This window comes from Chelon labrosus (assembly GCF_963514085.1).
Source record: "Chelon labrosus genome assembly, chromosome: 21".
Lineage (NCBI taxonomy): Eukaryota > Metazoa > Chordata > Actinopteri > Mugiliformes > Mugilidae > Chelon > Chelon labrosus.
In genome coordinates, this window is record NC_140354.1 from 12,264,762 (window position 1) to 12,281,701 (window position 16,940).

The 16,940-nt window shown below is 40.9% G+C and overlaps 1 protein-coding gene across 2 annotated transcripts; it reads left to right on the forward strand.

Moving 5' to 3' along the window:
• The first annotated feature begins 10,821 nt into the window (after positions 1 to 10,821).
• Positions 10,822 to 16,808, forward strand: LOC311507185 (uncharacterized protein). Of its 2 annotated transcripts, XM_084571441.1 has the most exons (6): positions 10,822 to 13,423; positions 14,091 to 14,351; positions 14,819 to 14,991; positions 16,002 to 16,130; positions 16,221 to 16,386; positions 16,486 to 16,808. In XM_084571441.1, exons 2-6 carry the CDS (start codon positions 14,105 to 14,107, stop codon positions 16,680 to 16,682), a joined length of 912 nt encoding a protein of 303 aa, XP_084427567.1. In that variant the 5' UTR covers positions 10,822 to 13,423; positions 14,091 to 14,104; the 3' UTR covers positions 16,683 to 16,808. The 2 variants fall into 2 exon arrangements, with proteins under 2 accessions (XP_084427567.1, XP_084427566.1); XM_084571440.1 differs by lacking the exon at positions 10,822 to 13,423 and having other exon boundaries at positions 13,621 to 14,351.
• The last annotated feature ends 132 nt before the right edge of the window (positions 16,809 to 16,940 follow it).

The window sequence follows — 16,940 nt, forward strand, 5'->3', positions numbered from 1 at the left end:
AAGAAAACTAATGACAAAATCACCCAATCATTCCTAAAATATCCTGACGTTGGATGATTTCTTCATTTACACACAGACATAAAAACGTTTCCTTCATAAGTTTGCTAAACCATTTAGTTGATTCTTGTTCACACCGACCTGGGGTATTACTGTGTAATATTTCAAGTCATTTTACTGTATAGTTTTGAAGACGCATCTTTCTGAGTTTCGAGACTCTGACCAAGTACTTAATAACTAAAATGACATGGATTACACGGTGTACAGGTTTACCAAGAGAGGATAAAAGCACACATCCTGTCATAATACAGTTCACCATGTACGCAGTCAGATTCAAGGTTCAGAGGACTTCTCTCAACGCGGAGGTCATGAGGGTGGAAGACGTAACTTGACAGAAGAGAAAATGCAGGAATAAACTATAAGGCATACTGCATAATGTGTAAGAATTACAAAATTGGGCCTTCTAATTTCTTTTTAATAGGCCCCCCTTGTTTTCATGGGTAAATTGGTAATTTTTCATCTTTAACTCATCTTAATAATTCACTTCATGGGTTGAAATTAAGAATATAGGATATGCTTTGGGTACTTACATTCAGAGTTTCCTTCTTGGTGGTTAGCTAATGTATAATATCCTCTTCTTAAGAGTTTTGCTAGTTTTTCCTTTTGGTTAACAGGCATCCAGTTCAACTCATTCTTAAAACGTAAAAAGAGAATCCATGTTTGTGTTTTGCAGAAGACAAAACTTGATTTTATTAGGGAACAATGATATAAAAGCACAACGGGGGGCTGGTCATGCTTCTCTTCAGTCAGCAGGGGTCGCCATTCCACTCAACTAATTTAAGGTAATACTGTTGACTCATTGACCTCATATGGGTGCAGGTGGATTATCCTAGTTTTCAAATTAGATATCTCTTTCTTTTTTCTTTTTTTTTTTTTATAGCCTGCAACTTGTATAACTATAACAAGCCAAAGTCATGTCGACACAGCTGTGTATAAAATTAGAAACAGTCAAATACAACGCTGCTCATCTGATCATGGAAGGAGACCAATCATGCTCCTGAATGAGCTTGTCTACAGGGTATGTCTTATCCCCAAACCTACAAAGATAAATTACTATTAGAAAATTAGATTTTTTTCTAAATGTTTAAAAAGAGGTCTTCACAAGATCACAAACGAGGTTTATAACCAAAAGACATATTAGCTCCTATATAAGATTTGTTCTTGACCTCCTGGACTGTTCTAACAACATTAATAGTGATGTTCCTGTTCACTTCAGTTGGGCTCAGTTCGGTTGAGTTTAGCTGCATTAAGTTACTAATAAAATTGTCATGTAAAGTGTTTGCTATTAAATTTACCGCACACCATCCAGCAGAGGCTGCTAAAGCTACAGAGTCACCTCTACAGATCCACATCCAGCCACAGTTGCAGAACTCACCGTAGACTGATGTGGCACTTTGGCCGTGCTAGTCGTTTATTTTTGAATGGATGAATGCAACTGTAGACCATCTATGTAAATTAGCCAGTTTTTCATGTGAGTACTTGTGTGTGTGTTTGTGTGCATAGGAGGGTCATGCAATATTTAGTCTGTGCTTTGTTTCCTTTGTATTTGTGCTGCTAGGATTCTGGAGCAAAGACTCAAACTGACAATGAACCACAATGAGATCTACTCTGCACAGCTGTTGTGTGTGTGTGTGTGTGTGTGTGTTTTGGGAGTGTGAAATGTGTGTTGTGTTGTGTGGAGCACGGGCTTTCGACGGGCAAAGAGAGACAGAGTGTGTTGTGGAAGCTGCAGCGGTGGTGGCAAACGGTATGTGTAAGTGAGACTGACGGCACAGAGATAAATCTCAAGATAAAGTGCGTAACTGTGAGGGACAATGACTTCTTTGTATAACATATCTTCACCATCTAGCGCCACACACTCAGCTATTTATGATGTTATTTAACGGGTCAGATTCTTTTTCTTAACAGGGCAGCTGACGACACCTGTTGTAAATAAATACAGATTTTAAAATCAGACGGACATTATAAAGAATCAGACCATATTGTAAATAAATCATATGCTTAAATAAAACAGAATGCAAGTTAATCCTTATAACATTTATACAAGCATCGCAGCAAAACAGGAAAAAATAGAAATAACTCTCTAGTGTGTGGCAGTGTCTGGCTACAGAATGTTGTTCGTGGGGGCCTTTGGGTCCTATGGGTTGAGGGAAGGGGCCTCTTGATCAGTTTGGGATTTAGTGAATTTGGAGGCCAGGTCAACACCTTGCGCTGTTTTTCATGTTTGTTTGTTTTTCATGAGTTGTTCCTAAACTACTTTTGTGTGTGTGTCTGTGTCAGGCTGCATTCTGCTGGGGATGGCTGCTGCCATCAAGGAGTGTCATTGCTATGGGGTGGAGGGCCTGGTCTGGTCTAGGTGGGTGCCACATGTCTAAGTAACATCCACACGTATGCCAGGTCCACTTTCTCAGCAGAACATTGAATTATCACAATGAGCTAAATGCTAGCATGCTAACATTGTCAGCAGCACGGTAGGCAGATACTCTGTGAACTCATGGTTACGACAAATAATTTGCATAAAAGTCCCAGCACTAAATTCTCCTTCATGACTGTTTTAATGTTTTAGCTGTGTTTTGATGAAAAGAAAGGTGGTAATTCAACTGTGTTATCATATTGAGGTTATAGTTATATTTTTATTCTATTCTATTTTTTTTGTATCTTCTGCATCTTGCACTGTTGTTTCCTGCCGCTGTAACGCCCTAATTTCCCCACGGGGATGAATAAAGTCTTATTTTATCTTAGTTTGTGGCACTGAATTGAAAGCGTATCTGTTATTTAGCCTAGCCCCCTGACAAAAATGGGGTTTTCAAAATGATAGGAACATGTGTCGGTACAACATAATACCGTTCAACAGCACTACAAACCACAGCCTGCAGATACATGGCATAAAATGTTATTTTGCTCATGAGGCTAAGATTTGGTGCAGGACTGTTATTTATTTCGCATTCATTTTCACTAGCATACCTAATGGTCTTGCAAAATAAGAAATCCTTGCAAATGCAAAAGGATTGCATTTATTCTTTACATGTTATAGGGACCATTTAGAACTTTGGTAAATATGGTAAGATAAGAAATCTGACTTTAACGTGTCTCATCTCTTCATAGAATTTCAGGAAAGGCCTCTAAATATTTCATCATTACTGTTTTTCTGACGAGGACATTAAGTTCCATGATCTCACTGCTGAAGATACTTATTGTTTATCTCTTTCAGGGAAACATGGCTTTAAAATTAGACAGCAGAGCTGTGGTGAGGCAAGATCTGCATTGCAAGGGGCCAGTACTGTATACTTTGAACACCCTTGGTTTCGAAGTTCTGCTGTGAAAAGGTCTTGCGGCTTCACACCTTTTCATCTGCCATATAGGCTCACACTGATGCTCTCTCACACACCCTTGCCCATAAGCAGGGATGTTTTGGGTGGGGTCGTGTTATGTGACAGGAGTCACACGTCCATGTCATAAAAAGAAACCCTCCCATATCTAATCAAATGGCTAGCGGTTTTAATCAGAAGCATTAGACAGATGCATCTCAGCTTTATGCTAAACATACTAAAAAATATAATGACATTTATCAGAAATGCTCAACTAAAGATGGACTAAAGTTATTATTAGAAGTAAAGTTTCAACAGTTGCAGCTGGTTGTGACTAAAAGTTGTCACTTCATTAGGTGCACTAGTGAAAATGAATGCATTCTAATACAGCAGTCCTGCAGTAACTCTTATCTTCATGAAGGTTATAGTAATCCGCATCTGTTTAAAATAACTGAGAGAGCTGTTGATTTAACTGAGTTTTTGTTTTGGAATCTGTTGTCAAGACTTGGGGAGGTGGTGTATGTTTTGGAACAAGCTGTAAATTCTCTGCTTGGACCTTAGCTATTCAAAACTTCCATACTCAGAGTAATGTCGCTGCGTCATGAAGGTTATGCTATTCAGCATTTGTTGACGATGCTGTTGATTCAGCTGTGTTTCCTTTTGCGGTGGTGGTGGTAGTTTGTGGTACTATTGAATTGTTTTGTGTTGTACTGACACATGCTTCTATTAATTTGACAACTCCATTTTAGTCAGTGGGCTAGGACATTCATTAATACACAGGATTAGATGTTACAATCCCTTGTGCCAAAATCCCAGGCAAAACACATTTAGAGGCCCTGTCCAACTGAGAAACTCTAATAAACCTATAGTCATGTGATATGACGCTTAACCTACAATCTAAATAAACTAAGTAAATGCTGCTGGCTTGTATGGCCCGCTCAGCAGCAGACGCTAACTCAAACCTTGTGAAATATAAGCTAACCAAATGCTACTGGCTAGCTTAACTTATAATCTAAATAACTAAGTAAATGCTGCTGGCTTGTATGGCTCGCTCAGCAGCAGACGCTAACTCAAACCTTGTGAAATATAAGCTAACCAAATGCTACTGGCTAGCCTAACCTATAATCTAGATAACTAAGTAAATGCTGCTGGCTTGTAAGCCCACAGAACAGCAGAGGATAATTCGAACCTTGTGAAATAAAAGATAACCTAACGCTGCTGGCTTGTATGGCCCGCTCAGCAGCTAACCATAGCTACCAAGCAATATGAAGACATCAGGAACCTGGCCTAAACAACAGCAGTATGCAGCATGTCATTGGGGTTTTCAAGTGGATAAGTAGCATTAGCCTAGCCTTATCATCCTGTGGAATGATGATACCAGTGAAGAACAGAAACACTTTTAGTTCAGCACCACAAACTACACAAACTCCACCTTTCAAAAATACCTTTGTGACGTTGCTTCAACATAAACTGAACATTAAAACAGACATGAAGGAGAATTTAGTGCAGGGGCCTCTGCAAGGTATCTGCCTAGTGTGCTGCTGAGAATGTTAGCATGCTAGCATTTAGCTCAGCTGTGCAGGACTGTTATATTAGAAAGCATCCGCCTTCACTTTTGTACCTAGTGATTCGACGAGTGAGTGCGTACGTACGGCTGCAGATGTAGGCTGCAGCTGTCTTGGGTACCGTGCCATTTAAGCGTTCTCACACCCTCTTACCTTTCTGTAACCCTGCTTTGTCACAGTGATACAAATCTCAGTTGCCTGCATGTGTGGGAGTGGGGATGCCCATTTGTCGGCTGAAGATGAGAAGCTGTTACCCATCACCAATATCACCATCACCACCAGCATTTCCACCCCGTCCTTATATGGTGCGGTGCCCACTGTCAGTTGTTTCACCGCAGTGGAAAGCATTTTTTTTAAAAACGCCACGGTGAAGGGGGTTTCATCGAACCCGGGTTTCTTTGCTTCAGTAATTTCACGGGTGGGAAACGAAAAAAAAAAGGGTCACAATCTGAATCTGTGATGTTTTCAATCTCAAAGCAATTGATTGAAAAGAGTAGGAGGATGTGATAAGCCGTAACATAGAAAGAAAAATACCTCAGCAAAATTCTTATTTCCTGTTCAGTGGGTGGCAGAGGCCTTGCTGAGAGTGTTGTGGCTTTACTTGTGTACACAACCATGTAATATAATACGATATCGGGAGAAGATACAGCCCTTGGTTCCCATGGCTATAGTAAATATAGACTTGGGTTTTTTTACTGAAAGCAGTATATGTCTTCCTGTCACCACTTCTACTTCCATTTTATGCTATTTACTCTGTGAAGTGCTTATTCAACTAATTTAACACATCTAGACATTGCCAGCAGAAACTCATTTCCCTCACCCAACAAGGAAAAGAAAGTCCTGCACTGGTTTTAACCCTCACCCGTAGCCAACCCGAAGTGAGAGAAAGTCGAAAAGTTGTGAGAAAATGAGTGTAAAATGGGTGGGTGGGGGTAAACTGGAAGATGCAAGAGGAGCTGCTGGCCGTGAGAAAATGGCATAGCACTTCATTTCATCAAGTCCCCTGACTGAAACCACCGTGAGCCACCAGCCACAGCAGCTACACAGATAAACACCAAAGAGCTGAGACTGCGGCGAGAACCCGAGGTCGCCTGTAATGTGATTTGAAGTAATGATATCATTGACTGTGCCACACCAAAGGCATATGCTGAAGGTAGCCTATATGCGAATGCTGATGTCTGTAAACATGATTAAGATGTTGTCTGTTTTGAAAGTGGTTACTGATAAGCTTTGGGATTACTGGAAGACTGCTTCTGCTGCTTCTTTTTGATCTGGTCCAACATTAGTTTTTGTATTTTTTCTTCATTTTTCTTGGTCTGTCTTATACTTTTCATTAATGTTTAAGCACTATTGATTCACTGTAAACCCGTCTGTATTCATATTAAGAGATAATTAAGTACTCAAGTACCACAACACCATCATTTGAACCCTCACCCATAGATTTCCTGAAGCTCCGTGTGGATGGCACCAACCGTAACCATCTTAGCAAGGCCACCCATCTGTCAGTCAGAGTGGCCATGCCCTAGATTATCAATAACCCTTGATATATTTTACCACAGTTGTCATGAATGTAAAGATTATCTATAGAGATTAAACCATTTTTGTGCCGGGCTGTAAATATGTTTATTTATGCATGTAGGTCAGTGGTTGTTGACTCACTATTCGAGCATCTAGTGGTCATTTGAGGAACTGCAGATCAGTTTTTGGCGATTCCTTGTTGGCCTAAGTTTTCAGCCTCTGCAGCTGCCACTGTCTGTCTCAGTCTTTTAAGACAAATTGTGACTTTATTGACAAAAACAAGAGGTTGCACTTCGACAACAAAGTCTTATGTGGAGTGCTAAACCAAAAATGAGTGCATTCCAAAAACGTCTTGAATGGTTGCCACTCTCAAACTTAAAATACTCATATTTCACTTGTTTATTTGGTTCACATACAAAAAGCAGAGTATTGTGACTTTATTGAGTCTCATTTGTAAATATATGTGTAATTCGTGGCACATGTAAAACAAGATTGAAAGGCTATTCGTCTAGTGCATAGACTGTATATAAATATGGACAACGCGTCGAGACTTCCTTGCATTGGCCAAATTGACGCTATTTTTCCGGGGACACGGGCGGCACCATCTCACGAGTTTGGAGCCAGAGTCTGTGCAGTACGGCTCGTGAGTGGAGCCACGTGGAGCCGTGATATCAATGACCCGACCACACTTCCGCCAGACTCAGACTTGCGTTTTCGTTTAATTAATACTACTCTCTGGTCTAGTCGCCATTATGTTAAGTCCTGTTTCTATAGCGTCAAATAAACAAAAATGAAACTAATCCAAAAAATTTACACTAACTACTAGGGGTGCACGATAATTATCGGTCTGATAATTATCGTTCACGATCGGTCCGATAATTATCGGCCCAATATCTGGAAATTATGACGTCATTCTGATAAGTCCGATATCATAATGAATGGTCCCAATAATATATAATATATTTTTTTGTCAGTTCTGCGGTGTGAGTGGTTGTTTTAATCAATCGCTCCAACTCCCACATGAGACCTGAATGGCCTGAAGTGAATGCTGTGTTCAAGTGGCATCGGTATAATCAGAAAAACAACATTCGGGCTGAAAAAAAATCATTAAAATACTCTCTCATGTCGGAAAACATCTCGTCAACTCGGTCATGATTTTGGTAATAGCTACCATTACCCAGGATGTTACACAGAAACCACAGAAACATAAAAGGTCGGAAAAACGACTCTCAAACCGGGAACAGTGAACTTCCGTCACCACCTGAATGCAGCACAACGTGCATACATTTGTAAACAAAGAACATGGCTGAAGCGGTGGCGGACTTTTTCAAAGTTTCCGTGGATGACATTTCTCTGGCTGTTTGTAATAAATGTTTAAAGAAAGTGCCACGAGGTGGAAAAATCAGCGCCAGCTTTAATACCTTGAACATGAACAGTCATTTGAAACATAGCCATCAATTTGATGGGGTTTTGAAGGCGTATGAGGACGCCAGCGTGGCTTTTGCTCATTAGTCTTCCTCATCTTCAGGTATGTTATCGGTTATCGGTATCGGCCTTTGGAAGCGGAAAGTTATCGGTTATCGGTTATCGGTATCGTTTTTTTAAAAAAAGTTATCGTGCATCCCTACTAACTACCTAAAAGGACAGAAACCATCCTTGAAAAAAATTCATTATTAGTTTATTTTTTATTAGTTTGACCCAAGTCCCATCCACTAACATGGAGGGGGTGGAGCTTATGACCTATACTGCAGCCAGCCAACAGGGGGAGCTCTACTTGCTTTGGCTTCACTTTTGAGGAGCCGTTCTGCTGTCCATCTTTATACAGTCTGTGGTCTGCCACCATTGACGACTGTAGACATTTTTGGGTGGATAGGGTCTTCACCTTTCTATCCTGGACTCAATTTTTAAGTTATTATGAACATGTTGGCTAATACATATATGTGTAAATAGCAGATAGAAAGCAACATCATCACAGATTTGGGGTCATGTCTCTGTCCGTTTTGCGAAAGCCCAATGTTTATTTGGCCTTTTATCAGTTTTTGGGCTCCACAAACTCCAGAAGGACACATCTGTCTTTAAAGAGACTGAACTAACTGGACTGTTTCTTATCCGGGACATAAACTGTTCTCTCTCTTGCACTCAAGCCTGAAAGCACACACAAATAGATTTAGAAACCAAAACAATGAGCTGAAAGACACTAAAAAGTTGTGTATAACTGAAGCTTTCTTATGTTACTGTTTGATACTTTTCTTTCCACGAGTTGTAACTTCTCTGTTTTGCCTTAAGAACTGCTTGCGTCGCTATTTAGCTCAACGGGGAGAAAGAATGTGTGTATTCCAGCAATTTGTCATTTCACTTTCATAAAGTTGGAAAAGTTTAAGAAAGCAAATCGGATTCGTAATGGTTGCAATATCGTTACTTTATCATCATTTATAATCTGTGGTATGAGTCAAGTTCCAAAGAGTGTCTGGTATACATTTTAAAATGATACAACACCATTACCTCATTAGACCTCGACACCTTCCCACGGACAGAAACACAGACTAAAAATAAAGATACCCATGATATCATCAGGGTTATTTGAAAGTTAGTTAAAGGACCTTCACAGCCATAAAAAACTGTCTTGGTATGAGTAAACTTTCCTATGTGTCCCTTTAAAGAGTAAGTTAGCTCTGAAAAGAAAACGTATACATTTACGAACATTTTCGTCACCAAATCTAACTGTTGTCCCGCTTTGCACCGTATTCCTCCCACATATTTACCATACCGTAGCAAGAATTAAACTCTGAAACAAAGCCAAAGGAACATGAGCTTTTGAATATACTTCTCTTTCCTCCCTCCTCCCCGGGTTTCAGGTTCCTAGAAAGGTAGTTTTCTGCCACCATCAGGGGAACAAGTACCCCCTGTACCCCCCAAAAACAAATGACGCAGAAACCCACCAAACCCACCAGCCCGCCTCGGCTCCCTGCGCTCCTCTCGTCTGCTCTCCCTGACAGCCCCTGGGAGAAGGTTGCGAGCCCCCCACCGCACGAACCACAGTGCTCTGACATGCCTGTCTTTGTGCACTTCAAGGGGAACTCGACTCCATTTTATGCTGCTCACGCCAGGAGTCAAATGAGATGCCTGCCAAAATACAGCCACATTGAGAAGAGCGTTAGTTTCAGTTCATATGTGGCCCTTGATGATTTGATTTCAATCTGAGGTCAGATTCAAGCTTTGTTACTTTAAAAAACCTTTATTGTCAAGTTGTGAAAACTTGAAGCTTTTTCTGGGAACTCTAAAGCAGCAGATTGTTGCTATTGTCTAGAAATTGTAGATTTGTAAATATTTATGTTAGAAAGCTTTTAAAGGATTCGACTCTTCTTTGTGGTTTGGTTGTTTTTCTTCAATCACGACAGCGCAACTCGCTTTTAGCGTACGCGGCGACTAGTTAATGATATTTTTCACGTATGTTTAATGGCTGCCATCTCTCCAGTCATGAAAAGTGCACTGTCATCTTCTGTAACTTTTATAAGAGTTTGCAGTCAAAGGAGAGGTCACTTGGAGTTTATGAGATGTGGAATCTTTGGTACTTTCTCTGAGTGAACTTGAAAGGCACTGTGGCACTCTGTCATTGCAGTATGACCCACATGGTTAAAAAAAAAAATGGCAGCACAGGCAAGGCAATCACACACATGGCCAAATTCCATTCTTTATTAAGTCGTATCTCAGCACGCGGTCTTGACTTAGATAAAATAGCATGTCATCTGCATAGAGATCGATTTTAAGCAGGTCACGTAGTGCATGAGGGTTTTCCCTTTCCTTTTTCGTGAGTTATTATGATTTTGTTTTTGTGCATGTAAGAAATCTGCAAAGTTACAAAACACCAAGTCGACGCCTCTCCTATTGAAAACACCGCTCTCAAACAGGCTTTGTTGTCCAAAAAATTCTTCCGTTACTTATCTACATCACCATCTAACACATTTGAATGTGTTAGATGGCGCCGGAATAACACTTAGTTTGGCAAAACACATGCTCATAGGAGTTGACCAAAGACAATGGAAGGGGCCAGTGACCAATCAGAGTAAGCCTTTTTTTTTTTTTCTTTTGGTTGTAAACAAGCGCAAAAACAGAGTGTTTTGAATCGAAGGTGAATGCTGTCCATGAATTCAGGAGAAGTGAACCTTTAATATGATACAAAACTATACATACATGGCAAAGACTGTATAAATATGGACTTTTTTAATATTCTGGTGCTAAACTGGTTCTGAATTTAACACATTTCTACGAAGAACATAGGTTTTCTTAGTTCTTTAATACAGTAGCTCTTTTCTGTTATTGGTCCAAGGCTATCTGCGTACAACAAGACCATGAGTAGACTCTACTTCCTCAGGAAGTGGTCTTTTCATGTATGCTGGAGACTTTCTACCAATCTCTTGTAGCAAGCGCCCTGTAGTTTGTTGCTGTTTGTTGGGTGCGCAGCGCCTGCAAAAAGGGACATAAGTCCGACTGACACATTGATCCGAAAGGCTGGACACATGATCAGCAGAGAGTTGGAGACATTTGGACGACACTGGGCAAACTGCTCTCCATCATGGACGATCCCTTGCACCCACTACACCGGACTATAGAAGGGCACCGGAGCTCATTCTCCAACAGACTGATTTAGCGCCACTCCCACAGTGAACGCTACAGGACGTCATTCATACCAGCTGTACAACAACTCCCCTTTCTGTAACAGATAACTCCATGTTATTCGTGTTAATGCACATTATTGTGTATATAATATATATTTACTTCTGTCTCTATTTCTTGTACATTTGTTCATATGCAAATTTTGTAAATTTTTTGCTTGTACTGTTTTCTTTTACTAGATTTTTACTTCTATATTTTTATTTATTCAGTTATTTTATTTATTTTTTTAACTGTCTTCACCCGTTTTTCTTTTTACTTGTGGTTCTCAAGAGTGTTTCTTTTAATGTACATCTGAGCTACTGACCAAGCGATTTCCCTTGTGGATGATTAAAGTCCGTCTAAATGTTTTGTTAAGATTTCAGTTTTGCATGCAGAGAAGTTTTCTTATCGGTCTTAAATTATCAGCTCAGCCTCACTCAGTTCGAAATGTGTTTTTGTTTTTGGTTACGTAGCAATATGATCATTTTAACGGACTAAAGTTTGGGGAAGTGGTGTCAAAAATCTTGCCCTGTCTCAGCATCAACAAACGTTTTAACAAACATGTTGGATTTCTTCATATCGCACTTATGTCTTTTACTTTATTGTGTAACTTAAATGAGGATGAGTCGAGATTAAAGCACTGTTACCAAACTTGCAACTCTCAAAGGATTGTACTGTCATCTGAGGAGCATGGGAAGAGTAATAAACAGATAGGAGTGGACAAATATCAAACTTTTCACTCTTTTTATTGTGCAGTGAGAAGAGTTATGTGGCCTGTAATATTATGTGTAGCTGCTCTTCCCTTTTTATACTCTAATTACATTTAAGTACCAGTAGGAAGCAGCATTAATGGTTCCAGATTTAGTCAACAAACCACACAGAATAAATTATCTATTATCCTTTGGGTCAAAACAGTGTCCTCCAACTACAGGCAAGTATCTGGACCCTAGTCATGCAAGTTTCTGTTGAGCAACAGCCACAGATGTCCCTATTTAAACCCCAGCTCCACACCAGTCTTTAAGAACTGAAGACCTGGATGAAACGTCTTCAAGAAACTCCACAAGTCCTCGTTTCAGCATGTTTTAGGAAGATCATGAGCTCTTAAGACAACTGGAACCTGCACCATCACAAAAACGCGCAATAGGACGCAACAGTTGGCCTGTCTTCTGTTGGACAGACTCAGTAGACGCTGGTTAATGCGGTGTTCTGGTAACTGTTCAGGGGGCGGATGTATCGCATCTTCTTTGCAAGGAGAAGGAGGAACTTTGCAAGCCGTGTTGCGAAGACACTCGCAAGCACAATGACTCAGTTTGCCTTGTCTCGTCTCCACATCTATCGATCTATCTGTAGATCTTCATAATCTCCAAAGCAGGTTCATGTGCACTGAATGGCTGCAACTGAAGCTTCTCAAATGGTTTTATAATTGATCACTGATTCAAGAAAGCTACGCTTCTTCTAGCAGATTACAAAAAATGTAAAAAGTTGGCACAAATTTACATAAATGACTTGATGGCGGTCAGTTTGTCTTTAATAATATCTTCCATGGATGGAAATAATTACAAAGCGTGACCGTTGAATTTTAATTAATGTCAATATGTTGAAATTTAAATAATGTATTTTGGATAGCAAACTCATCTGTGTTTTAAAAAAGAGAGAGAGAGAGTAGAAGAGAAAAATCTCCCTTTTCTCGCGGGTGGAAAGGTGTGGGATGTCTGGGTACCACATGAAGAACACACTCACACAACACAACATACACACATGCACACCCACACACACACACACACACACAAAGGAACAGGTAGAAGCGGCGTGAAGTGCACTTGGTGCTTAAAGGTCCACATGTTCACATGAGAACGATGAGATGTTCAAACTTTCCCATGGACGCTCGGTGTGTTTGTGAGTACACCCACGTAAAGAGTCATTCTGGTGTGAATCCAGCGGTGACACAAGCATTCTGGTCACGCACAGTAAATAAGGTTTCATCTTGAGTTTAATATCTCGACGGCGTTATTCACCACAACGACCGACAATTCAGACTGACTGGAGGTGTGGTCATGTAAGAGGTGATAAAAAAAAAAAAAAGAGAAACAAAGGATATTTGCTGTACTTTCAAATGCATTCATTTCTGAGTGGTAGCTTTACATTTCTTCTGCTACCATTTGCCCCCCTGAGCCTGGACTTATCCTCGGCAGCCTTTCAAAATCAAATCAAATCTCATTGTGTCATGTCATCAGCCGATGGGTGTTGAGAAAGAGAAAAGAGGACGTTGCCAGCGACGAGCACGCAACAAACACTCTCAACATTCAGCTGCGCAACACTGAGGTAAGATCAGCAAATTTTCAGTCTGGAATCCACTTGCTGTTGTTTGTCGTAGCCTTGTCTCATTCTGACATTTTATTTTTTACGTTCACGCATCTAGAAAGTGACAAATTAAATCTTCTGCTGCAAGTTTTGTGCGAGGTCAAGCTCCGAGGGATTTCACAGATGAGGGGGCTTGCATTAACATATTCATAAAAGTGACTCATTTAAATATCTCTCTAAGAATTGCAGGTTTAGTTCTTATCGATTAGTCTCATGTAGTTGACTGATTAACTGATTTAATGATAAACTCACCACATTTTCACCAATAACTTAACATACATGCATACACTTGTTTGACTTTGAAATCACATTTTTAACTTCACAGTCCCTCTGCTGTTTAAACATCTAAATATATGCACTTCAAATGAAAGCATTAAAAAAAAGCAGCAGCAGCAGCAGCAGTTTGGAAGACATCTGCCGCCACAGCAGGGTTATCCTCAGTGAAAGCCCTGAAACTTTTACTGCGCAGGTGGCGGGCTGCTATTTGTTAAGGAAACCTCAAGCTTTGGCATCGTAACTGAACACGCACCAACAGGTGCGCGACATCTGAGCGCGTGAGGCTCCAAAAGTGGCACGAAAAGAGTCGACTCTTCAGACTGTCATGCAGGATTTCTTAACCTCCCCTCAGACACCCGTTGTGCCATGCCGCGATCGTTCCTCGTCAAGAGCAAGAGGAGTCATCCGCTCGTCCCGTCCAAGGACTCCTTTAGACAGCACACCCAAGCAGACAATGAGAAGCCTTTGATGGTTCATGAGAGTAGGCACCTTGAAGATGCTGTGCAGACCCCAGTCTTGGGGGTGAAGGACCTTCCGTTTGAAGCCTCGTCAACTTGGAATGCGAAGGCAGTCCGCTCCCACAGTACCTCCACAGATGACTCTTGGCCTTCGGGTATGCATTGAATACTTTTTATTTTGAATGACTGAAATCAGTCTAAGACTACAGTTGATAGATAAAATGTTTCCCTTGGTTCTGAAAGAACCAATGACTTACTGGTGAAATTAACTGAATAAAGTTGCAATGAAAGTCACAAGAAGATTAAATTTTGTGCACAAAAGGCCAGAAAAGTTAAAGCATCATACTCTTGGGCATTATGAGAAAAATAATGTGGTTTTTGAACATTAAAGCATTTAAACCTGTTCAAGTAGATGCTCCAAATAAAATGAGGAACCTATAAATTAAACAAAATAAACACTACAATTCACTTATGATGATTTATAATTGTCCCATGGCTTTAATATTAGTGGTTATTGTGTGTGTGTGTGTGTGTGTGTGTGTGTGTGTGTGTGTGTGTGTGTGTGTGTTTATTTATTTATTTATTTTTTTTAATGATCCTTTTTGTGAATTCAACCTAAAAGCCCCCATGGAGACAGGAGACGCTTCCTTGCCGGTCTCACATTGGTCGTCCGACATCAGACAACATGCGACCGAAAGAGAGCGAGAGCTGGAGAGGCTGGTCTACATGCTGCTCAAACACACGTCACACACTGACCTCAAATCTCCAGTCAGCGAGTGTCCACTCTGTGAAAAGGTAGGAGGCCTCATCTCAAAACTATCTATCTATCTATCTATCTATCTATCTATCTATCTATCTGTCTATCTATCTATCTGTCTGTCTGTCCCTGGATTCTAGTTATTTAAGAGTTGTGACCACTTGCAGAGTCAGCTCTCATGATAAATAGTCTGCACACAATATGCAGAGTGTTATGTAATGCATTAGTTTTCACTAGTGTACCTAATAAATTGGCGAGTGAGTGTAAGTGGTTACCCAAAGCTGCATTTCACCAATCAGTCCAAACGGAAGCTATGAAATGCAGCCGTCGAGAAAACAATCTTCAGCTTAAATTAGCTCACTTCAGATTCTGATTCAAATAAATTCAGTGCAACTGCAGAAACTGTAGAAATGTAGTTGAAATAGTTAAAACCAACGGCCATAACGTTAGCTGAACCTATAAGGTAGTCCTGCGTCCTGGCTTGTCGCTTATATTCACTCTCTTTTTGCTCTGTTTTTGGTCTCCACCACATCCCGGTGGGGAATGATTACGTCTTTTTTTTTGGCTGTGTTTGGTTTTACAGTAGCACACGGTTTATTTGCTCTATTATGTGAGTGAAACAGAAGGCAGGGAGAACGGGAACATTTAAATTGTAGCCCTTAAATCCCTAAAAGTACTCTAAAAAAATGATCCATTATTTTAACCAAATACTGGGGAACCTTCATGAAGCTAAGAGTTATTATAATGTTTTTGTTTTCACTAGTGTACCTATTAAACTGGCAAGTGAGTGTATTTCATATAGACTTCTCTTTCTAAATGTTAGCATCTATAACCACAAAGATCAATGAGGGTCCAATGGGTCTATGATTCGCCTTTGAGGCAGAAGTTTACTTTTGATTTACGCTAACCACCTACAACCTCTGACGAACAAAGAATTCTTTAAGTCTCTTCCTTTAACTTGTCACTAGCGAGTCAACACGTTTATGTTACGAAATGCCGAACAATTTAACTCCTGCTGACTTCCTGCCGCTCTTTCTGCCTCGCCCAGTCTCTTTCAGAAGTCCTCATTTCAGGCGGTGGTCTTTGGAACAACCTTTCCGTCCCACTGACGAGATCACCCACGGCTGCAGACATGCCCCACATGCCCTTTGGCTTCAGGGGCTACGGCAGAGCCAAGGTGAAGACTTTTACTGGGTTTATGGTACGAGCTCATACAAAGCTCTGAGTGAAACGTTGGCCGTAACTCTGCACGCGTGTGTTTTTGCAGGAGCGAAGCTTCGGCTGCAAGGTCTGCGGAAAGGTGTTCAAGCGCTCGTCCACCCTGTCCACGCACCTCCTCATCCACTCAGACACTCGGCCCTACCCCTGCCAGTACTGCGGCAAAAGGTTCCACCAGAAGTCCGACATGAAGAAGCACACCTTCATACACACAGGTGAGTAGCGACCACGCCACGGCGGAGGCACTGTTGAAGCTTCAAACCCCTGCTCATGGTGACGCCCCGCGCTCTTCTCTGCCCCTGGTCCGTGCTCAGGTGAGAAACCACACGTGTGCAAGGTGTGCGGTAAAGGATTCAGCCAAAGCTCCAACCTCATCACCCACAGCCGAAAGCACAGCAGCTACCGGCCGTTCAGCTGCCACCGCTGTCAGCACAGCTTCCAGCGCAGGGTGGACCTACAGCGCCACCAAGAGACGCAGTGCGGCTATGGGGACATGTACACCCAGGCCTGAGTCCACACGGCTGCATATTTTGCCATTTATATTTGTAAAAAAATCTGAAAAATATGTAAATGCAATGCTTCAAAAATAATTGCTTGTGTGAATAAAGCTCTTTTAAGAAATATTATTTTATCGCCACATATATTATTGGGATTATTTCAGGCTGCAGCAGACCAAGTACTCATAGAGAAACAATATCATACTGTAATATGATAACAGTCAGTGTCTGTGTGTTTAGAGATAGCTGGTGATAATCATTCGCTACTGCAT